This window comes from Fonsecaea pedrosoi (assembly GCF_000835455.1).
Source record: "Fonsecaea pedrosoi CBS 271.37 unplaced genomic scaffold supercont1.2, whole genome shotgun sequence".
Classification (NCBI taxonomy): domain Eukaryota; kingdom Fungi; phylum Ascomycota; class Eurotiomycetes; order Chaetothyriales; family Herpotrichiellaceae; genus Fonsecaea; species Fonsecaea pedrosoi.
Window position 1 is genome coordinate 3574530 of NW_013550614.1, and position 22494 is coordinate 3597023.

At 53.6% G+C, this 22494-nt stretch overlaps 7 protein-coding genes across 7 annotated transcripts; all 7 read right to left on the reverse strand.

Annotated features, from left to right (window-relative positions):
- Positions 1-403: 403 nt before the first annotated feature.
- Positions 404-2347, reverse strand: Z517_03250 (uncharacterized protein; the record flags this gene model as incomplete). The annotated part of the gene is made up of 5 exons (XM_013432358.1): positions 404-575; positions 678-985; positions 1056-1507; positions 1568-2144; positions 2219-2347. The coding sequence occupies 5 exons, from the start codon at positions 2345-2347 to the stop codon at positions 404-406; spliced, it is 1638 nt and encodes a 545-aa protein (XP_013287812.1).
- A 2542-nt stretch (positions 2348-4889) lies between these two features.
- Z517_03251 (uncharacterized protein) lies at positions 4890-5642 on the reverse strand (the record flags this gene model as incomplete). The annotated part of the gene is made up of 1 exon (XM_013432359.1): positions 4890-5642. One exon carries the CDS (start codon positions 5640-5642, stop codon positions 4890-4892), a length of 753 nt encoding a protein of 250 aa, XP_013287813.1.
- A 692-nt stretch (positions 5643-6334) lies between these two features.
- On the reverse strand, positions 6335-7351 carry Z517_03252 (uncharacterized protein; the record flags this gene model as incomplete). The annotated part of the gene is made up of 1 exon (XM_013432360.1): positions 6335-7351. One exon carries the CDS (start codon positions 7349-7351, stop codon positions 6335-6337), a length of 1017 nt encoding a protein of 338 aa, XP_013287814.1.
- A 1169-nt stretch (positions 7352-8520) lies between these two features.
- Positions 8521-10242, reverse strand: Z517_03253 (uncharacterized protein; the record flags this gene model as incomplete). Its single annotated transcript, XM_013432361.1, has 2 exons — positions 8521-9950; positions 10011-10242. The coding sequence occupies 2 exons, from the start codon at positions 10240-10242 to the stop codon at positions 8521-8523; spliced, it is 1662 nt and encodes a 553-aa protein (XP_013287815.1).
- A 346-nt stretch (positions 10243-10588) lies between these two features.
- On the reverse strand, positions 10589-11824 carry Z517_03254 (uncharacterized protein; the record flags this gene model as incomplete). Its single annotated transcript, XM_013432362.1, has 1 exon — positions 10589-11824. The coding sequence occupies one exon, from the start codon at positions 11822-11824 to the stop codon at positions 10589-10591; it is 1236 nt and encodes a 411-aa protein (XP_013287816.1).
- Positions 11825-13310: 1486 nt separating this feature from the next.
- Z517_03255 (uncharacterized protein) lies at positions 13311-15519 on the reverse strand (the record flags this gene model as incomplete). Its single annotated transcript, XM_013432363.1, has 8 exons — positions 13311-13532; positions 13626-13857; positions 13948-14130; positions 14219-14870; positions 14945-15062; positions 15129-15210; positions 15303-15447; positions 15474-15519. 8 exons carry the CDS (start codon positions 15517-15519, stop codon positions 13311-13313), a joined length of 1680 nt encoding a protein of 559 aa, XP_013287817.1.
- Positions 15520-18675: 3156 nt separating this feature from the next.
- Z517_03256 (uncharacterized protein) lies at positions 18676-20741 on the reverse strand (the record flags this gene model as incomplete). Its single annotated transcript, XM_013432364.1, has 7 exons — positions 18676-18955; positions 19079-19549; positions 19627-19972; positions 20035-20070; positions 20130-20169; positions 20225-20448; positions 20516-20741. 7 exons carry the CDS (start codon positions 20739-20741, stop codon positions 18676-18678), a joined length of 1623 nt encoding a protein of 540 aa, XP_013287818.1.
- Positions 20742-22494: the final 1753 nt, after the last annotated feature.

Sequence of the window (22494 nt, forward strand, 5' to 3'; positions counted from 1 at the left end):
ACGACGACGAAACAACACCCCAGCCAAGTAACGGGCTATGTGACCATGAGGTTATGTAGTTGCTACTTCCGGACAAATGAGTTTTACCCCTTTCAAATACTGGTAGAAAGAACATGGATTTTGCCAAGGGTTTGGTTTTAATCTTTTTACCGACGGCTCGCTCAATTCAAGTCAATTCAATTGAAGCTCCAGTTGAGTGGAAGCCAGAGGTCCATTATAGTTCATTTCATTTCATCTCATCTCATTCATTTACTCGTCTTGCTTATGTATATGCTTATATGCCACTCCCTTCCCCCCGTCGTTCCTTCCTTCCTTCCTTCCAGCAGAGGTTCTGTTCAGAATTCAAGTCCGCTCAGCTTCTTCCATGCATCGCATGCCATCTTGTATTGGGCGAAAGAAGAATCTACAATTTATCTTCTAGGTAAAAAGTGCTCATGCGATACTGGCTCTCGCCGTCGTACTGGGCCAGCTCCTCGAGCGCCTGCTTCCCTTCGCGCTCGATCGTCTCCTTGATCTCGGGCGTGCGCGGCGTGATGCGGCATTCGAACGGTTCGGGGCGCATGTTCAGGCCGTTTCTGTGGTGGGAAAGAAAGAAAAATAAGTGTTAGTATGTCCATACCGGTATGAGGCAACGCGTGGGCCAAACAGGGAAATACTGCAACGCCGGTGTGACTTACGTGTATGCAAAAATATCCACGGGGATTTCCTTCCCGTCCTTATCCAATGCTTTCTGGATGTTGAAGCCCCAGAGAATTCTCGCCACCGTCAGGAACGTGCCCTGTTCAGCCAACCCCTGACCGCTGCAGACACGCCGACCCCAGCCAAATGTCATGTAGCCCTTTTCATTCGGGAAGGGTCGGTGCAATGGGTGGCCTTCGAAGAAGCGTTCGGGGCAAAAGCGGTCGGGTTCTGGGAACTCGTTCTCATTGCGGTGGATCGCCCACACGTTGCCCTGCACCCACGTGTTCTTGGGGATGTACCAGTCCTGCATAACGTCGAGTGTTAGTCAAAAGGTCTGTGAGAAGCCATACCGCGAAGAATGCAAGCAGCTTTACCCTGAAATAGTCGTCTTGAATCGGAGCATGTGGTTGGCCGCCAATGATGGCCACCGATCGCCATCTGAATACCTCCTTCACAAACGCGCGGATATAAGGCAGGTCGTCGTCCAGGTTCGGGCTTCGGTACGATCCAACCACACGATCAAGCTCCTCCCACGCCTTGGGCAGGACTTCGGGGAAGGCGCAACAAGCCAGAATGAACGTGATGAGAGTGGAACTCGAGGTATCACTGCCCGCTCCAAACAGATTCCCGTTGAGCGAAGCGATCTCCAGGGTGGATAGATTATACTTGGGGGCTTCGTCAAAGATCTTCTTGGCGTAACATGTGTCGCCATTGCTCTTGCGCACGGCTTCTTCCGCGAGGGCATAGTAAAATGAACGGCCACGCCCCTTTCCAGCTCCGAGCCCGCACTTCCAGGGTGCCATCCAGTTGGGGAAGTACGAAAGCCCTGCGTTCATCGTTAATTTGGGGATTCTGCTCGTGTCTCTCCGGAAAAGCTGGGACTTACAAGGGAATGTTTCCATCAACATTGGGAAGGTCTTGCCTGGGACGTTCAGTTCGGCGGCTCTTTGCATGACAGCAATGACTTCTGTGATGATGGGATCCTCTTTGCTCTTAATGCGACGATTGAAGCCGATAATGCTCACGACCGAGGCGGCATACCGTTCGAAGTGCATGACATAGTCGGCAGGGTCTCGGACCAAATCCAACGCCACGACTTTGCTTTCGTTGTTCTGGAAGCCGCTGTAGCTGCGAACATGCTGCAGACCGACACCCATGTGGGTCAATTTGCGATGCAGTCGCCATCGATCCCCATAAAACATAGAGACGATATTCGACTGGCCCATCGAAAGTTCTCCAAAAACGACCATTCGAGGTCGAGATGAGTAGATACCCGCTCGCTTGTCCAACATCTCGGAAGCCGCCCAGGCATCGCAGATCCATACTGTGGGACTCCTTCCGATCCAGTACGTGATGACGGGAGTTTTGTACTGCTTGGCGAGGGTCTCGAAGTAAATCCAGGGCTTGTTGTCTGGCAGTTGGAATGTGTTACCCACGATCGGCCAAGGAAGTGGACCAGGAGGCTGGTATGTGGAAGCCAGTTAGCGAGGATCAGTGCTACTCAATCCGTGGTCAAGCAATCTGCGATTGTTCTTACCATCTTTCTCCTCAAAAGGAGCATCCGGGCATAGTCGGCGATGAGAGCCAGCAGCCCGAAAAATGCAAGCCCGATGGCAATTTGGCTGGCACTAGGAGCCGCATGTTGGAGGTGAAGCATTACACCCATGATGAATGGCTGGCTCAGTCGAAATTGTGTAGGAATCTCAGACCACCATCTGGTTCAGACCGATGTCAGGGTGACTTGTGGAGGGGAGCTGGATTATATTGCGATCCCCAGAAGGATTTGTACGGGGGAAAGGTTGATTTGCTTGAAGATGCCCATTTTTGATAATCCATAGTCCATTACTGCCTATCGGCATGCTGCCATACCGTACCTCTGCTCTCGGCATTTGTGCGAGAGCAACTCCTCATTTAGCCTGCGTCCCACTGGTTGAGGGCTTTGGTGGTTTTGGGAGAATGGACCTGGTGTGCTTGTGCTTTTCTGGACGTGGGGCTTTTGTCTGCGTTTGGGGAACTCGGTCGTTTCAGAGGCTTGTTTGGCACGTGCAGGCCCCATCTTTTGGGTGGCACACTTGATGGCGGCCGTGTGCAGTGGTGTTGTTTGTGCGGAGGAGGATGAGGAGGAGGCGGAGGAAGTCGAGGTGATGGCGCAGTAAGTACAGAGTAATCCTTGCACACACGTAGTTAGGTGCCTCGTACAAAAGAAGGCTTCGAGAAAGCAAACATGGCGGGCGGGGTTATGACCACCCAGAGGTAGCAGCACAGGCACGTATTATTAGGATGCCCATTGGGTGCCGCGGTGCCTTGTGAGTGACTATGAGTGCCCGAGGGTGCCCGTGGGTGCCCTCCTAGGTATCTAGCACTATGAAAGTGCCTCGTACGACGTGGACGATTCCTCTCACTGAATCGTTAGTCAGCGAAATGAGGGGAAGCGTCTGGGTGGCGTCCACCACCATGACCTCAGCCTTTGTTCCTCCACCACATCGTTCCAAAGTACCCTCGTCGTGCTGCCCCTTTCCTCCTTGCCTTGATAGAGGGCACTTTAGATGGGCGAAGGCTGCATGCATGTCTGCTATGAGCAAATAACTCCTCTGCATATCGAAAAATGAATTATGTCCAATGCTCATTGCTCAGTTTATGTCCCACAGATGCAAGATGGTGATATACTTCAGGGCCACCCTCTAGCTCGGGAAACGGCCGGTCGCCTGGGATGTACTCTGGTGGTCCAAGTACCTAGGCATCTAGGTTTGATTAACATCAGGAACTGGTCAATACTGCCCCACTGGAATTCTAGAGCCATATTGTTCTCAATGCTATCCTTGGGACCAAAGAACAGTGACAGACATTTCGATATTCGAGACCTGCCCTCAAATACGGCTGTGAGAGCAATATACACCTTAAACTGGACCAAGGACAGATTGGAACCTCCAAGAGAAAAGACACGGGGATACCTCGTATATTCCTGGCCGATACAACTATCGCTGCCCCACCCCTCGTCCAACTGTGTGCTTTTCCCTCATCTGATGCGAGATCCCAGATCCTGGGTGGCTTGGATCTTACATCCTCGGTTGGTTGCACAGATCGATTATTCCACTCGAGCAATTAATCAATACCACTTCTCCCCGAGTGTTGACCATTTGTGATATCAACTGGACGCAGACAGTCCGAAACATCTCCTTATTTAACGAACATAACGCTGAGGGCCATGACTGGACGAAAGGCGAATATAAAAGGTGAAGAATAGCTCAGATCTCTCCTATTGCTTACACTTGCGTCTCTAGCCACACAACATCTGAAACATCAGACGAACTGGGTTTTCCCCATGCCCTTCAACCTGCACTCACTCATTCACGCATGATCAATTTCTGTTCCTGTTACCTGAATCTCTGGATCCTATGCTGCATCCGTTCGAACCAGTCCACTCCAAAATAGCACTCTGGACAGCACAAATTCAGAATCAAGATATATCTAGCTTCGAGATCATGAAAGCTTGGTCGTACTCGACATATAGAGGGTCTCTGAAAGCAATCGTCTCTGTGCTCGACCCCAATACCCTGACAAAGTCCCGTCCATTCTAGGTGTTGCTGGATGTCGTGGGGGAGGGTTTTCAGATGCACGGTCTCATTCACGTTTGGTCAAGACGCAATGGCGGGCTCAGTTTACATATTGGGCCAGGGACGTCGTCGACCACATTCTCATCTCGAGGGCGGTATTCACAAGGAGGGCGTTGTGTCTTGAGGACTCTAGGCCAGCACTTGTCCGGCAACACTCGGGTGAACCGTCTCAGGCTGGCGGAATGACGTGAGGGCAACATGCACATAAGACAAGCATTGTTTGAACCAGAAACCTGTTCATTCTGTAATAGAGTGGAGAGAAGATTGCATCAACCAAGTCAACCTGCGCTGGAGATGGTGAGCAGTGCGCAGGAGAAAGTGCAGTTGGTCGTGCACTCGCCCCACCGCAGGCTGCGTCACGCCTCCAACGCCACCACGCCAGCTCAATCCATCAACGCGCAGCTTTGGAAGCCCAAACAAACGTCCATCAACCTCGCCAAAGTCATCTTCGGATTCTGCCCGTCACACCGCAGAATCGGCCACCTTTTTAAACCCAGCGCCGGGCATAAGCAGGTGAGATGCGCTACCCGAATCTGGCCTCCTGCGACTTCACCCGAGTTTGTGATCATCCTCGACTGACTGACTCGAGCTGCGCTACAGACGAAGGGACAGATCACCCGCCTCCTTTGTCAGCTCCCATACATCAGTCCTGACAACATGGCCATCCGTGAACACAGAGGGAGGTGCTTCCCCGTCAAAATGATACAGCGCCATTCCGGCTGGCATCGTGCCCGGTTCTCCGAATTCCAACAGCCCCTGCACGATGCGATATCTGATTGATCCTCGAAACCCTGGCTGCGTCGTGTACTTGTCATCCAAGGCCTTCCAAATCGATTCATCTGCAGTTCTCGTCTGTACGCTAAGCAAGTATTTGGGCCGGCTGGTGCTTCCAGTGGTGTCGTCAATCTTGCCCACAGTTTCGTAACTTCGCAGTGCTCCCCACCAGCAGGTGAACGCACTCCCAGTCGACCCGTCCGCCTCAAGAGGCAACAACTTGGAAGTTCTGGGCATGTCGTCGAATTGCTTGCTGGTCAGCCAGGCTAGATCGCTCAGCTTCACCAGGGCGAGGTAAGGCCATAGTGTCTCGCCAATGCACTTTTCAGACGCTTCTGGTGTGCCGCGCTCTGCGAATTTTGGATCGACGTGTGTGTCGGCGCTCGGATCAATGTTTTTATAACGCAGAAAAAGTCCACCGTTGCCGGGACACGCCAGGACGTCGCCCATGTGCTCTTCGTACCACGCGTCAAGCAGCGAGGCGGGTAGGTCCTTTTTCTGGACGCTAGTGGTGACCCATAACAGCCCTGGGACTGGACCTGTCGACGTGGCTGAGTTTGTTATTGAACCCATGGCGAGGTGATTTGAGCAAATTTGTCTCTTCTTTCTGAAGTTGTGCTGGGTAAGGAGTCGCTGAATTGAAAACAGTCACGAATGTCGCAGCCGAATGACTAACTCTCCCTCCGAGTGAGAGAGACGACGGCGTCTTTATGTATCGGCAGATCCGTAACTGTTCACGTTGCCGAGCCCGAGAGGTACATCAGTGAAGTCGCTCACCTGTTCGGCCCGTCGCTAATCACCTGGTGGCAACGGGGATGCGCGAACAGCTTATCCGTCCGTTACAATGAATGGCTCCTGCAACATAAGCTTCTCGCTAAGGGCAGATCGTGCTTCACTGGGATTTCACGTGCATTGCCAGCACATCACTGCGTGTCGGTTGGCCTTTCCTTCCCCTCTCCGACACCAGTCCAACCGGTTCAAGCGTGCAGTAGCCTTGGAGAATTGCTGAAGTTGCAGTTCAAGCGGATTTTTTACTTTGTCTCACGGGTGAGTAAGTCCAGCATTGACGGTCCGTTGGCGATCCGAGGGGTGCTCCACTCGACTCCCAAGACAATGGTTGACCTATTGAATGAAGCGTGACCATGTCCTCGAGTCGCGGTCTCTACGTCGATAACTGAGGGACGATCACACCATCGAGGGTCTGTGGCAGATCACCTGCTGATACCAGCTCAAAATGCAAGACGTTTCAGATGGTCCCTTTGAGTCTACGCAAAATCAATCCAAACCCAGTACTTCATCCACCTGAACCCTTCTTCCAGCCTCCCAATGTGCCTGAGCTCATTGTTGCCCTCCTCCCCTTCTGTGGTGCCTGCCTCTCGATCTTGCCCTTGAGCCTGATGTTGCGCTGCCAATTCCTCCCTGAGACGATCCACGTTCCTCCCCAATAAAGTCGCGCCAGCCTCTACATTTTTGATCTTGTACTTGGTCGATTCCTGACGGATGACCTCGTCCCACATCCTCTTCCAACTGGCTTCATTGTGTCTGTAGCGCGAGCCTCCGCCCAAGCGCCGAGGGAATTCGCCCGGGTTCTCGTTGCCTACCTGACATCCGCAGATCAGCACCCGGCCGTTGTTGGTGGTCATCAACTGTAAGCACCGGCGCGCCATGGTGACTTGTTGGTCCCAGTCGAAGAGATGGAAGACCGAGGTGGAATGCAGGATGCCGACCCGGCCATCGCACTTTTTGCTCAGCTCGCTCTCGGGCGAGAAATCGAAAACGTCGGCCGGGGCGATGAAGTGTTCGGCGCGTGGGAACCTGTCTTCGTCCCGGAACAGCTCATACCCCACCTCGATGAACTCTGGGCGCAGGTCCGCGCCGTAGATGCGGCTGGCATCACCGCCGTCGAAGAGCAGTTTGCGGACGTCCTGCCCCAAGCAACAGCCCAGATCTAGGAAAATCCAGTCCGGGTTCTTCTGTCCGTCGGTGCCTTTTGGCTCTTTGGCCATCTTCGGCACGATGTAGCCGTGGTACAAGGGGTGGCTGGACAGGTCTAGCTCGAGGAACCGCCAGCGGCCCAGGCACGGGTATGGGTGCGACTTGAAGGCCCGGTCGCGCACCGTCTTGATATGCTCTGTCTGTGCCTCGGGCAGGATCCCGGAGTACTCGGCCAGCAGCGTCGCGATCTGTGATGGTACCTGCTCCAACTCCGGTTTGTAGATTAGGGATGGGTGCATGAACCTCGAACCGGTGGCGGCACCAGCGAGGGGATTGTTGTCTGACATTGTCTTTTCCTCCCCCCGCCTCGATGGGAATGCTGTGCACCGTGAGTGATGAGCGAAAGCGCTGTTGACTGGGTGTAGAGATTGTTCTCGTCACGATTGAGACCAGCTGCGCTCAATTTAGTGGAAATGGCGTGCGCGCGCACACACACACACGGACGGGGCAAGAAATTATATGTAAGTGTGTGAAAGTAGGCAGGCTGAAGTGTCACCTGGGTATAAACTTCAAGACACAAAGCCACCGCTCTCCATCTCTCGCTCAACGAGGGATTATATAGGGGTATTCTGCACCCTCACCCACACCCTCTATAACCCACAAACCGGGCCGGACGGTCAGGGTTTTCAGGGGCGGCGCCGAGATCTTTTGGCAAAAGTCCGAGTCAAGAAATCAACCAATTCCTTTTCAGTGTTGTTTGATTTGTCTGTTTGTCTGGGATATCATGCGCACCAGGGGTTCAAGGACCTCGTATCGTATTCGGTGTCGGTGCGCGATACAGCTCATGGAATTGAGGGCGAGGTAGGCAGACCCAGGCAGACACCGCGGCACTTTTCCGTAACGGGTAATTGTCGCGAGGTGATGACGATGCCACCCTGCCTAGTACTCAGGTAGTGAGGCCGGCACCGGGCTTGACGGGGCGACTTGCAAGTTGTGTGACCGGAGGTTAAAGGAGAGGAGAGAGAGGGGGGCAGGGACAGGAGGGGGCTTGGGGGATGATAGGGAGATAGCGAGATATCTCCGTGGGCTTTGCGTCGACTTACATAGGTACTTGGGTACTTGGGTACATAGGTACTGACTTGGGTGCACAAGGTACTCGAGGTATCTGAGGTAAAGCGCCAGAGGATCTCTCCATGTATGTAACCAGGCAGGTACATGTAGGTACCATCTAGCTAGGTATCTATCTACAGTACATACTTGACCAGACCCAGTCTGCCAGCATCCCTGGGCAAACGCCGAGGCGCCGAGCGAAGCACCGAAGGCACTCGTGCTCGTACTCGTACTCGTAGAGTGTGAATCGCTTGCCAAACTCACTCACTCACTGGCATCGACAATGGCCCTAGGTTCAGGCCAGTGGGCATTGAGTATGCAGCATACGAATATGCCACATGCAGGTGAAAAGGTGAATGTTGATACTCTATCGTGTGTCGACGAGAGGGGCAAACGGCAAAGAATCTCAATCCAGGATCCACCTCTGCTTCTTCACCCGCTGCTTGTCCTTTTCCTTGTCCTTGTCGCTCACGACGCCCACCTTGGTCCATGCAATGTCAATGTCCAATGACCGCTCCTGGCCCTGCTTCTTCAGGTACGTCACTTCGCCGGTGATGCTGTCTCCGCCGACAAACTCGTCCACGGGGTCCTTGATCAGGAAAATCCCTTGTTGCCAGTGCGTCGCTTCCGAATGGGGTCCCGTCGAGAACGCGACCACGCCTTTCTCCTTGGCCTCGGCGGCTGTCATGCCTGCCGCGATACCCTCAGAACGCGACGTCTGAAAGAATATGTCGAACCAGATGACGAAGCCTTCGAGGATCTTGAACCCGTCCTTCCACGTCGTCGCGAAGGGTTTGGTAAAGGTCAAGTCATCCACTGTGGTCCGGTGCAGATCCAACTCGAGAAACGCGACGCTCTCCCCGGCCAGTTCCTTCTCGTCGGCTACCCGGACCAGGGCTTCTTCGTGTGCCTTCTCCAGCATCGCCGTCATGTCGAACCCGTACACGTCGCGCCAAAAGTCAATGTGCGAGGCCTTCAGGTCCGAGTCGGCCAGTGGCGCGATGCGCAGCGTCGCATGCGAAGGGACCATCAAGCCATCCGCAGCAAGGTACTTGTCGCGCGCATAGATGACTGAGTCGAGCATGGACTCGTATAGGAGACAATAGCCCATCCACTCACTCACAATCACGTCCACCTTGGGCACCGGCAGAGTCACCTCCTCGATCTTCCCCCGCACGCACTTTACAACGTCCTGCAGGCCGTTGGTGAAGACGTTCTCGCGAGCCTTGTCAATGATGCCCGAGTTGTCCACCGCAATGACGAGCCGGGCACCCGCTTTCGCACAGAACATGGACAGTATTCCCGTCCCACAGCCGACGTCCAAGACGACCTTGTCTTTGAAGAGGTGTTTGTGGTCGTAGATGAAGTCGCGGTACGTGTCGGTACGTATGCGATCCTTAATCATCGATTCGTGGATCGCATTGTACGAGTATGACTGGAAATAAGCCTTGTCAAATTGCTCAGCGTTGTTGCTGCCTCGTTCTTTTGACTCGGGTGCTGCATCCACAAGCGAAGCGCTCGATTCTTGCGGAGGGGCCGACTGCTCGATGCGATCCAGCATGGCGTTCTGCACCTGTTCTCGATAGGCGGAGAATTGACTCTGTAGAGTTTCCAGTTGTTCTCGAAGCTGTTCGACTTCGGAAAGTGGAGCTCCGCTCACATCCTCTTCGAAGACATCGTCGAGACTGTACAAAAGGGCATCGTCCTCTAGGACGGGCTTGAGATACTTTTCGTCATCGAACAGCGCCTTGGACGAGACGTCAGGCCGTGCATGGCCTGCCTTGACCTCCGTGCGGATGTAGTTGACCAGTCGGACGAGTCCTAGGTAATCCAAGGCTAGTAAGAGGCAGAGTCAGCACGATCAACCCTCTTCCTACATGGATCTTCAGTGTTTACCGAATTCTTGCCTCAACTTCCAGATATCCAAGCCATGGGTGTCTCGACAATGGGCCAGCATGCTCTGTGCGTCAGGAAATGTGGCTCCGTCAAGCAGAGAGATGATAGTGAGAGGCTCCTCGTCTTGCTCGATATCCTCCCAGCCTTCATCGTTGGTTGTATCTAGAGGATCTGACAAGGAAGAAGTGTCACTGTCGCTGCCATCCAAGTGAGGCTCTGTCGAAGGGGCCATGTTGATGTATGGGGACTAGGGTCTCAGCAGCAGCCTTGACTCGGTAGGATGCCGGCTGTTTTCTCACCAGACAATTTCACTCGTAAGAAGGAATCTCAACTCCGCGGTATATGGGATTGAAAGTGAACGCGGATGGTGGAATGAAATTTCAAATGACGCCAAGACAACAGAGGGATTTGTGTGTCATTTGAAAATCGTGAATTCATAGCCAATGGCTTTTGCCTCTGCATCGACCATCCTCTCCCCTCCTGCTCTGCACACATTCCAGCAGCCTGCCCTCACAGCTATCTCCATATCCCTCAGCTACACCTGTCTAGCCATCTCGTAGCGGGAGTCTCTGTGATCTCTAACTCTTAGCGCTTCGGATCCAGTTTTCCACTTCCGCCTTAAAGTCCGGCTCATACAGCCAGCGCAAGTCAAACTCCTTCTGCACGACTTCATCCGCCAGATCGCCAGGGCGAGAACTCTTCGGCATCCTCCTCAAGTCAATCTGCTTGTTCAGCTCCAAGATCTTGTTGATCCTGTCTTGACGGAACCCCTGCCAGAACGTCAAGGCATCCTCGAAATTGACACCGCCCGACTGAGCTGCCGCCAGGAGAAGCGAGAACATGTATACATCCTCGAAAGCCTGATTGATCCCCTGCCCGGCACTGGGTGGGATGGCGTGGGCGGCGTCACCCAGAATAACAACCCTGCGCTTCTGGGAAGCCCACCTGTTCAAGGGCGGAATGACGTAGAATGGCCAAACGTTGATCTTGTCATGCGGAATCTTCGCGGTGGCAGTGACGGCGACCTCGCCAAATACTTCGGCGTCTTCTTGTAGGAACTTGACCAAGCCTTCTTTGTCTGCAAGGAACTTGTCCCATCCTTCTCGGCTTAGCTCGTCGATGCGCTTCTGTCTCCCGAAGAACATTTCCGAGGCGTCCGGTTTCTGAGGCGCGATCACGAATGCACCCTTGCCCTCAGCGGTGATAGTGAGGGGCTGGTCAATCTTTCCGTAGGGGTAGGTGACTTGGCTCGCTGGAACGGCCGAGGTGATGCCTGCCATTCCGATGAACTTTGGCTCCACGTCTGGATAGAGGTATTTTCGGACAGACGAATGGATCCCATCTGCTCCGACGAGGATGGACACGGTGGATTGGGTGCCATCAGCCGACTCCCAGACAACGTGGTCTGCGGCTTCCTCGACGACACGAGCGTACTTTCGACCAAACACCACGGGGATACCCAGGGACTTGACCTTGGACAATATCACGTCGATGAGCTCGTGGCGATAGCACCGGTTTGCCTGGTAGCCGTATTTCTCCTTGCCGCCAAACTCGTAGGTCTCGACGAGGTCGCCGTCGACTGTGACCACCTTGAGAAGTTCAAAGTTGTAGCCCCGGCCACGGACATCCTGGTACAAACCCAAGGCATCCAAGACCTTAAGGGCGTTTGGGGAAAGCATGACTGCACCGCCGATGTTGAGGGGCGCTGGTCTGGACTCGTAGATTGTGGCCTTGATGCCTTGTTCATGCAGAGCCAGAGCCAACGTGAGACCTGCGAGGCCCGCGCCGATGATGGCCACTTCGGGGGTCGACATATTGAAGTTATGGAGAGAGAGAGAGATTGTGTCAAAGTGTCAACTGCGGAGGTGTATTGCGGCTTGCTCTTTCGTCGTTTGTCGTTGTCGTAGTCTTAATTCTTCTGTCGGTAATTTGCGATATTCTTTGCGAGGTAAAGCTCTTTGAACTACGCAATGGATAAAGAAGTGTTGCTGCGTCCAAGCCAGACCTTTCGTCTCGTGTATTGATATATATACCTGTCGAGGTGTCCTCGAATGGCTTATCATCCGTCGTCGTCAGGCGTCCCAACTCAACGTACGACAACCGGGTATGCCCTGGTTAGCAGGCATTCTCCTGCGGCACCGAGCCTGTCACCCAGTCCATCCTGACTTGATTGTTACTTTCTCTCTCTCTCTCTCTCTCTCCCCCTTTCGCGTCCTCAATCAGTGTGTATGTGTGTGTGTGTGAGTATCTCGCTCTCGATGGCGATGGTGACGGTTGACCGAGTACACCCCGCCTCTTAACGGGGGTAGTTGAGTATCGGTTGAGTGCCAGTTCAGCTGTGTCGCTCGGTCGTAATGCACAGACAGCTACAGATTGTTGTGGTTACAGTTACATGTCCGTGCATATCATCCCTGGGAGTTGCTTGGTAACCAGCCACTGCCACTGGCGCAGCCCAGTTGGACATGTGCTAGACCGGGGTACCAGGACTCGCTGTTGATAGGACAGCGGCATACCTACATTTAGTTGCGACGGCAGGTATTGTACCGAGTATGGACGTATGTGTGTATTGCATAAAGCCGAGACCGAGCCACTGCGTGATGCGAAAGGTGCGAGGTGCGAGGTGAGAGGTGCAACATCCTCGGCCGAGAAGAGCACCAATCATTCTGTATGCTCGGTACAGGCATACCATGCTATACTACGCACATCTTCTAGCATTGGTGAGATATAGTCTATAGGCTATAGACTATACTATTGAAAGAGTACTCGCTCCTCGGGGGCCGGGATGGGCAGACTAGATCCAGGAGCTGTAATGGGCGAAGCGAAGGGGATCAGGAGCAAAGCAAAGCAAAGGGAAAGGGAACGGCGAAAGGGAGATGGGGAGCAAAAAGGAGAATGGAATCCTAGAGGAGAGGACGGCGTCGCCACCTACATGCCGTTCTCTTTGGACGCACCTTGGAACGAGACCTGGATAGCTGCACCTCGTTGGACAGGGTCAGACAAGGCCATGTAGGTATATCTGTCTGTCTGGATATATGTCTCCCTTACTGGGTAGGTACATCTGGAGGGACATGCTGCGCTAGCTCGACACAAAACACTGCAAGTACTGTACTCGTAGAACATTACCCCCTACTTCCCCTAGGTTGACACCCCTCTACCTAACCATCTCGACCTCGAAATGTCCAGAAATCTAGATAATCTCTCCGTCTCAAAAGTCGGTCGGTCGGTCGATTGCGGTAGTCACCATCAAACCCCCTCACCCCTCTACATGAGCAGAGCGCGAACAAACTGTACACGGTAACACTAGCCCATCTCGCTGACGGGCCCGTGCGTCTCCATCTTCAACGTCTTGAACAGGTCGTGCCGGGCCCACCAGCTGCGCAGGCGCTTGCCGAAGATGTACACGGGGATTGCCAGGAGGGAGAGGAAGATCGAGGTGCCGCCAAAGACGTACATGATCTGCTCAGGCCCGCTGTCGGCGACCCAGTTGTTGGCGTAGTTGGAGAGGCCGTAGAACATGAAGTTCTGTAAGCGGGGGAAGAGTGTTAGAAGGTTTTGCCAGATGGTAAAAACGGGAGAGAGAAAGGGGAAAAAAAATAGTGGGCTGTAGCAACGCACCTTGAACAGCATGTTCATGACAAAAATCTCGTTGCTCTGTTCCCGGAACGAGTCCAGACCGTACGACAGCGTCGCGAAAATCCCAATCAACACGCCCACCATCATGACTCCCTGCAGGAACGCGCACAGCTCGGCCGCGGCGCCCACCTCCAGGGTATAGCCGAACAGGAACATCCCCAAGCCACACGCGACGCCGGCTGGGGCCATGAACCACAGACGGAATTCAGGTTCGCTAAAATGGTGCCCCCAGGCATGTCAGTTTCGGGTTGTCCCAGAGAGGGAGAGAGGGGAGGAGCGAGGAAGATAAATGGAGGGGACTTACTAGACGCCCTTGTTCTTGCGACCGAGGTATTTGATCACGTAGTCGCTGGTGACGCCGGTGATGATGGATCCAATCAAGCCGCCGATAAAAGGACCGAATCCCACGTATCCGATCTGCGAGGCGTTGAACATCCACGGAGGGCCGGAGAAGATGCCGGCCAGGATGATGGCGGATCCGACATACCTGATGAGCGGTTAGAAATTTGGTGGATGGAGCATTTCCGCATGATGTGGAGGGCGGTTCGATGGTTTCATGGTGAACCAAAACTCACCAGCTGTTGAGCACGCCAGACGCGATAACGGCATAACAGGCCGCCGGGTTGAGGAGAGTCAAAAAGGGTCCAAACAAGAATTTCAAGACATTGTCGTGCGAGTAGACGCCCGTCCAGACGGCGAGCTCCTGCACAAACGTCTTCTTCTTGGGGATATCTGTGCGCTCGCCCTGGCCGGGCTCGCCCACCATTTCCTTGTGCGTGGCCTCGATCACGGCCAGGTCCTGGAGCTTCTCGTCGACGGCGGTGTCGGTGTTGTAGCGCGTGTCGCGGATGTACGTCGTCTCGGGGCAGAAGAGGAACATGAGCACGAACTGCACGACCAAAAAGATCTGGAACATGTGGAACAGCCACAGCCAGCCGAGCTTCTGGAACACCTGGCCGCAAATGACCGACGCCAGACTCGAGGCCGAGTTGAGGATGAAGTTGATGATGGAAATGCGCAGACCTCGCTGGTGCACAAAGTACATGTCACCCACGGCGGACACGATCAGGGACTCGAAGGCGGACGTCGAAAACCCTTGGACGATGCGGGCGGCCAGCAGATATTTGTACGAGATTTTGGCCTCGCCGATGGCCGTTCCGACAATATCGAAGAGCGTCGACACGAGAAAGACTGGCCTTTTACCATATTTGCGACTGAAAGCCGAGACTAGACACAAGAGAGGCGCCCTCGTTAGTCTTTGGTCTTTCTCACCCGGGGAAGATCCTCTGGAGGTCACGTACCGAATGGTCCAATACATCCTGCAGCCAAAAGATTGTAACCAGAAACCAAGACAACAGTCGTTATATCCGTGTTCAGCTCCTGAGACATTTCGAAATACGACGCGTTGAGGAAAGGGCCCTAAGCAACACCACAAAGTTCAGAAACCATTGGCTTCACCGCCTCGTCGCTCGCTTGTTCGCTTACATTGGTGCCGGCGTTAAGCATCGAGCCGAAGCAGAGGATGGCGATGATGACTTCCTTCTTCCATAGTGGCCAGTTCAAGGGACTGTACATGTGCGAATCAGCCCACATTCTCGACGCGAGGAGAGGAACGGACGATCTATCCGGGGTACGAGGTACAAGGCACGCGCAACTTACTCGTTGGGGTCTTCGCTGGGTTGAGGCGACAGCACGATATGAGCATCCGAACCCTTTCCGTGCTTGAGCCCTGAGGTGATCTCTTCCGAGTGCGCGGCTTCGTCGTTTAGTAGGACCGTGCCGGGGACGTGGTCCAGCTTCCTGTCTGGTCGATGTCAGTTCGCCGCCGACCGTAGGAGAGAAAAGCGTGCTTGCCTTCCAGGACGCCGAGACCCATTGTTGCAGGGCTGCGACCACCAAAGAGGTTGAACCACTCGGGGATGTGATGATATTGTCTTGTCTAACAGCCGAGTTCTGTCCGTCCAGAGGACCAAAGGGAACCAGAGGCTGTTTGTTTGTTTGGGCGACGGGAAGAATCGAGTGTAGAGTCGAGGAGAAGATGTCGATGTAGTGGTCTGACGCGACTACTTGTACTTAATATGCCCAAAGCCCTCGGCCCCTCATTGAATCTGGCTCGTTTGGCAATTTATTATTCGACCTCGTGCATAAGGGAGTCTGGCAGGATGCAGGAAACCCAGCTCGAAAGCTTCGTTCGCGTGGGTGTCCAAGATAGACGTTTCTCCAATGATCTCGCCCCATGGGGCAGGCAGACCAGTCGACGGAATTGCCCCAGTTCGCCGAGAGTCGTCCAGGTGGTCCAGGTGTCCAGTCCAGGCGCCGTGGGTCTGTTCCGGTGCCCATGGGGGGGGGACCAGGGAAGATGGACCAATCGCGGGTTTATGGTGCGTGATCAAGTACAACTGCCGTTGCTTGAACCTTTGCTCCAGAACAGAATAGTAGAGTCGGACGGAGGAGTGCTGAAGCCATGACCAAACACCCCCTGTTTAGGCCCGAGTAGTCGATGCTAGTGACGCCTTGATGACTTCCCCATCGACGGGTTTATTTCGTCCAAGGATCTGCCGAGCTCTGACTCAGTCCTGTATGAGAGGCTGGTAGGCTGGCAAGTGGCGGGCGTCCGGTAGAAGCACCCCCTAGCATCCCCCCCCCCCTGGGCGGTTCCCCCTAATATTGGGTGCTTATGAAATCCTCGTATATTTGTATCAAAAGATTGAAATGCCGATGGTTTATCTCAGCCGAGAGAGATTGACAGTTCCGATGTAGGAGAATGAGCTGGAACAAGTTTGATTGACCACCTAGGAGTAGGAGTAGGAGGAGATGACCAGCCACAGCTCACAGCTCCAATAATTGTGGTTTTTTAGGCGGTGATGGTGTCCCAGAGTCCGGACAACGAAGAGCCACAAAGTGGAGTTTGTGTCCGAATCTGGGGGTCCCGCACCCGGGGACCACAACGACGGCGAGGAGGAGGGAGCCTGGAAGAGGAAGATGAGGAGGTGGTGGGAGTGGCTACGGAGAGTATGTGGCGTTTTCCCCCCTCGGTGAAGCTCCTCTCCTCTTCATCATCCTTTGCCAGTGAAAACAGCCACAATGTGAATCATGCATAATAAATAATAATAATAATAACACTAAAGACCTCCCTCTCGTAAAAGGGGACAAAGACTACCTATACCATCTTCGTCCCCCGTCGCCATTTTCCCACTTTCCGCCTTCTCCTACCCCGAGTTTTGGAGCCTGTACCGCATTTCCTGGGGCAGCCTCGCATTACCCTAGTGCTTGTAGTCGACACGTGTGAAAGACAATTATGTACAAAGTAGTAGTAGAAGCGAACAATGGGCATTCTCCCCGGGCCTTGTGACCATTCACACCCATTCAAGATGCAGAGATGGTGTTGATCCCAGGGCTCCAACCGGGACCGGCGAGGCTCTTGCTCTCTCTGCCTTCTGTAATTTTCTGTTTGATTAGCGACAAGGAGAGTTGCCGGCGCTGACACCATCGTGACCACTACAACCACCACGACCACCACGACCACCATCCCCTTGGCCAAAAGGTAAAATTTCAAAACTGCACACTTGAAGGTTCTCTATCCGAGACTCGATGGATCTTGAGGGAGGTCCCGGCAGTTCATCACAGCGTTCATCGCACTTGGATTCGTTTAGTATATTACCCAAAACATGACGACCCCTTCCCGGTCCGGTACTTTGATCAAGTACCGAGATCACAGGGCTGATGCGCTAGACCAGCCAAGATTGTTTGCTTCTACCTCGCACCTATCTACGTCGGCACAGCCAGAAGGAAAAAAAAAAGGAAAAAACAAACGAGAAACATTTAGGCGCCGGATCCGCTTTCGACGTCTAAATGATCCCTTCGACTGTTCTGGTTCGCCTTTCGATAAGCCACTTTGGATGTGTTCTTACTCGTGCACAGTGCTTTGCTTGCGCGTAGCTCTCACTGCCGAAAGGTCTGGAGGATACGCCGGGGCTGTTATGCACGAGAGACCAGATCTATTTCCGTCATAGTGTCTTCGTTGCACAAAGACCGTGTGTTATTGTATATGCCGATGAGGCTGAACAATGGAAGTCGCAATCGTCTCGTTCCCTAGCCTCTGACTCTTTTATGATTACACGATGATATCTATCGTCCGAGCACTCCAGAGACACGTGAAGAGAGAGTGTGTGGACCTCCCCAGAAGACCTGACACGAAGGCATTGCTTGCCTAGGTCGAAATCCTACTTTCAAATTTCCTGTATATGCGAAACCTGTCCAGAGTGTTGACCGTCGCTAGCCATCATGCCTTGGACTTCTTATCTCCATCTTTGTTGAAGGCTACGAACGACGCAGCTCCCCACACCGTTCCCAAGCCAACAATTGAAGCAGTGAGAAGGAATTGCTCTTCAGCCGCTTCTCTGGAAGGCCCTGCAATACAAAGGAATGTGAAGAATGCTCTGTGAGGATGCAAGGTAGGCAGACCTCTGGGGTCTTGTACATGTGTCGTTCTCATCCGCCATTCTGCTCCGTTACTTCTGTTTGAGAGTGCCCCGAGGTCGGCAACACCCTGCACGATCGGTCGAGCGACTACATATCACGCTGCTGGCGTCCCATTTCGAATTTAGCAGTCCATTCCTTCGTGCAGCCTCCTACATATACGCATATACCTTTCAAGGCAGCCTCCCTGAGTGACTGACTGACTGTCTGCCCGAACAACTGATGGATGTCATGGGGATCCAATTGTCAATGATCCCCGGACCCAGACTCTCTGGAACATTTGACGTTGTTCACCTACGCTAGACCACAGGCGAAAACCGGAACTATACCTACTGAGAGACAGTGCAGGGCGTCAATGGATTGGTGCCTAGTCGGAGAATATATGCAGCACAGATTCAAGACGACGGCAGAGAGAGGCAAGTGCGGCTAGATAGTCTGGATCCAAACGATCTACCACATAATCTACTGAGCTGAGCAATCGCATCTACTGTAATAACAGTGATGCTACGGTGGTTGTCTTCTGCCCCCTTTGTAGATGCCAACATCTCATCCATCATTCACCTTTCAAGACCGCCTCTTGATGGTCAGCCACCACGGTCACTTTACCCTCAGCCTCGTTCTCGCTCGAAGGCGTGCTACCGATATTGACCCCGACTGCCAACAGACGCTCGTCGAGCGCGCGTCGCCGCTCCTCGTCGAGATGGGACAGGTCGACGGCAACCTCGTCGCCGAACTTTGCGGCAATCTCTTCGAGCGAGAGGCCGTTTGTCTCGGGGAGGCGCCACAGGAACGGAAGGCAGGCTGCCGGCACGAGGATGAAGACGAGGTAGTATCTAGCGTATACCAGTCAGCAAGCATGATCACACAACCGCGATCGCACATGGGAGAAAAGAAAGGAGAGAAATAGAGAGAACAAGACTCAAGAGGAAGAGCCAAAAGGACAGGACAAAACTTACTTCCATCCAATGTCGGCGAACGCGGTCGGCGCGACCTCAGTGTACAGCAGCGTCGAGGCGAAGAGACCGGCGATCGAGGTGCCCAGTCCGTGGGCGCGCACACCAGTCGGGAAGATCTCGCTGCAGTACACGTAGCTGCTGGCGTCCTGGCTGCCACCGTAGAACGTGACGAAGAGGAACAGGAACAAAACACCCGCGGCGTTGCCGCCCTTGTTGTCGGTCCCCGCGTACGTGGCCACCATGGCCGTCTCGATGATCATCATGCAGATGCAGCCGCTCAGGCCGAAGGTGATGATGGGGATCCGGCCTAGCCGGTCAAGCAGCATGGCGTTGATCCAGTTCATGAACGCCGCCCACGACGTGTAGATGGCGTACAGGAGCAACGGGAGCCATCCGTACAGACCGAGATTGTTGTACAGCAGCACTTGATAGTTGTTGATGACCAAGACGCCAGTCGACTGAGCAGCGCATCTGCACGAGAGCGTTGGTTAGGACAGAAGATATACAAATATTAGGGGAAGAAGGGGAGAGGGGGATCGAAAACATACTGCACCAGGAGACCCGAGTATATCCGCTTGCGATACGAGGCGCGCTTGAGCATGCCCCAGATCCCGTGCACACCCGTCGCGTTCTCCAGCTCGATCTGCTTCGAGATCTGGTAGAACTCCTCCTTGGCCGCCAGCCCGGCGGGATCGTTTGGTCGCGAGTGCAGTTTTTGGAGGATCTCGAGCGCTTGCAGCTCCCGGTTCTTCGAAATGAGCCATCGAGGCGATTCAGGCAGCCACGGCGAGCCGATGAGGAGGACCAGGGGCGCGACAATCTGCAGACTGAGACATAGTCGCCACTGGACTTGGGGCGCTGCGAAGTAGCAGCCAAGACCGGTAAATGCGGCAGCTCCCTGAAAGGTGTTTGGTTAGAGCAACAATCAATGGCGAAAGGGTTACAAGATCTAAGACTCACGTAGCCGCAGACGACCAGAACGCCGTGTGAACCTTGGGTCGAATGTCAGAACCAAGTCCAAAGGGAGACTACCAGCATCAGGGTTAATTACCTGTCATTCGACCTCGTTGCTTTGCTGGCGATAGCTCCGACTAGGGCGGACGTCAGTATAGTGGCACCTTTCAATTCAAACGAAATCGAACTGACCATGTATGCAGGCACCGTGACTTGGATCATGCCAACACCGACACCATTGAGGAAACGCCCAACGAGAAACATGGCAATATGAGCCGCCCCGCCTTGAATCGCAGCCGAGATAACGCAGATGGTGCAGACGATCTGAATAGATCTGCAGCGACCGAGTTTGTTGAGAATCCAGTTGACAATAAGAGCACCGATAATGCCACCCCCGGCGAAGAGACCATTGGCAGCTAGTTCGCATTGTCAGGGCATATGCCAAAAAAAAAGACCGCCAGTGAACCCTTGCTTGCCACTTACCGCCGATCATGTCATTTCCCTTGTTGGCGTTGGGCCCCGTGAGAGAAAGGTCAAAATAGTCCCAGAACGCGGGCAAACCAAAGACGGAACCGATGATGGACGAGTTGTACCCATACGTAAAGGAACCGAGCGCGCTGAAGAAGACGACGGAGAAGTTGTACGTGTTGGCCTTTGCGGAGTGCGAGGCGTCAACCACGTCTCCCGCGTCATGCCTGAACAAGCCCATGTTGAAGAAAGCGAAACAGACTTGGGACGATCAAGTCAGATCCAACAGATTGGGATCGAAAAAACGCACAAAGGAACCATGCCATGTCCGTCACCAGGGGTTTATATTCCTCATGCAAGTCCAACCACGATGCAGCCACGAGGCGAAAGTGGATGCCATCTTGGAGTCGAACTAGGGTCATCACTGGTGATGTACTTGGGGAGAGAGGGTGCTCGCTGCTCTGCAGGGCACCATGGTGTTGGAGAACACGGCACCATAGGCGGTGAGAATCCGACAATCGGCAGCGACGGCGTCCAGCCTGGTCGCTTCGGTATTATGGGTCGCTGTTGTGTGAACCAAGGAAGATGAAGCATGTTGACACCATGTCTGGGAAATGGGTTCCGTGATAAGCAAGTCCGAGTAACTCTGAGTTTCTTTGTGGGGAAAATTGATGTGACAAAATTTGGGGAATGGAGGGTTGGAGAGCCACTCTCTCCACGCTGGGGAACGTGGAGAGTCAGCATCATACAACTCAGAAAGCTGCCTATAAAGATCCACAGGGCACTCACACCCTCGTGCGGTTCTCGTTGGCAGTCAGGCGATACTTCACTTAACCTCGGGTATCACGTTAGTCTGTCGGCATTTCTAACAGGAGGAATATTTTACAGGGTGCGAGATGCGCATAGTATCATCGGTTTTTCAAACAGCGATGCCAGAACTATGCAGGATAGTGCTTACCGGACTAAGTCTCTTGAGACTATAGTTGCAGAGGTCGTCTCGACTATACGAATCGTTGTGGACCGACATTGAGATTACACTATTTCCATTGGTCGGAATGAGAGTTTTCCGCACTAGAGACTTTTAGTACGACTGCCACTACCAAAGGCTTGCTTTTAACTGGCTCCACCGGTTATTTAGAGCCATGGACTATCGCGGAAATACTTAGCGACTCTGCTTGCAGTTATAGTGGATTGTCAGTCAGGCTCACATGGAGACTATTCTCGGGACTACACTTGTGGTCCTAGCATCTGCAGCAGCTTATATATGACCTAATCAAGTAGTCGGCATCCATATCCACTGGGGCTCATCGTAGGGCATTCCGGGTTCGTCCTGCCGGGCCAGTTCGTCGGGATCATCGGTACCAGAGCATTGGGACAGCTGGTTTGTTCTTAGCAGGAACATACCCGACAAGAGGATGATGTGAGACAAGAGCTGCAGCTGAAGAGCCTTGTACGGTGCCTCTGGAATGGTCCCTTGCTGTCTGAGTCGCAGCACAGTCTTGCCGATACATTGCCTTCCTCAATCAACGAGTTTGAGGGATGGCCCGTACAAGTATACCCAGTGCACCGGAATGTAGAAGGGAAACCGAAGCCATGATCGAGGGCTGGCTGGGATTTCCCCACTTGTTGTGAGAAGCCCCGCTATCCTTGAGCCGTTACCGTAGCTGTAGTTGTAGGCAGGTAGTCGTTCGAAGTAAGACTAAGAGGGGCTAGCCTATGCTTATACAACGAGACAGATGCGAGATCGGAGAAACAGTCTCGCTCATCGGCAAGGGAGCCCTAATAAGGCGGAGAGCAGGCGATGGGCAGTAGTTGGAGACGTTCATGAACATGTGCTTGGCCAAGCCCAAGGTGCAACGATGTGACACTGGGCCAAGATACGCGACCTTGCAGACGAAGTCCATTGTTCTGTTCTTACATACGCATCAAGTCAAGATCCATCTATTTAGCGAAAGGGGCAAGTTCCCCAGACCGAGACATCCATTCTAGGAAAT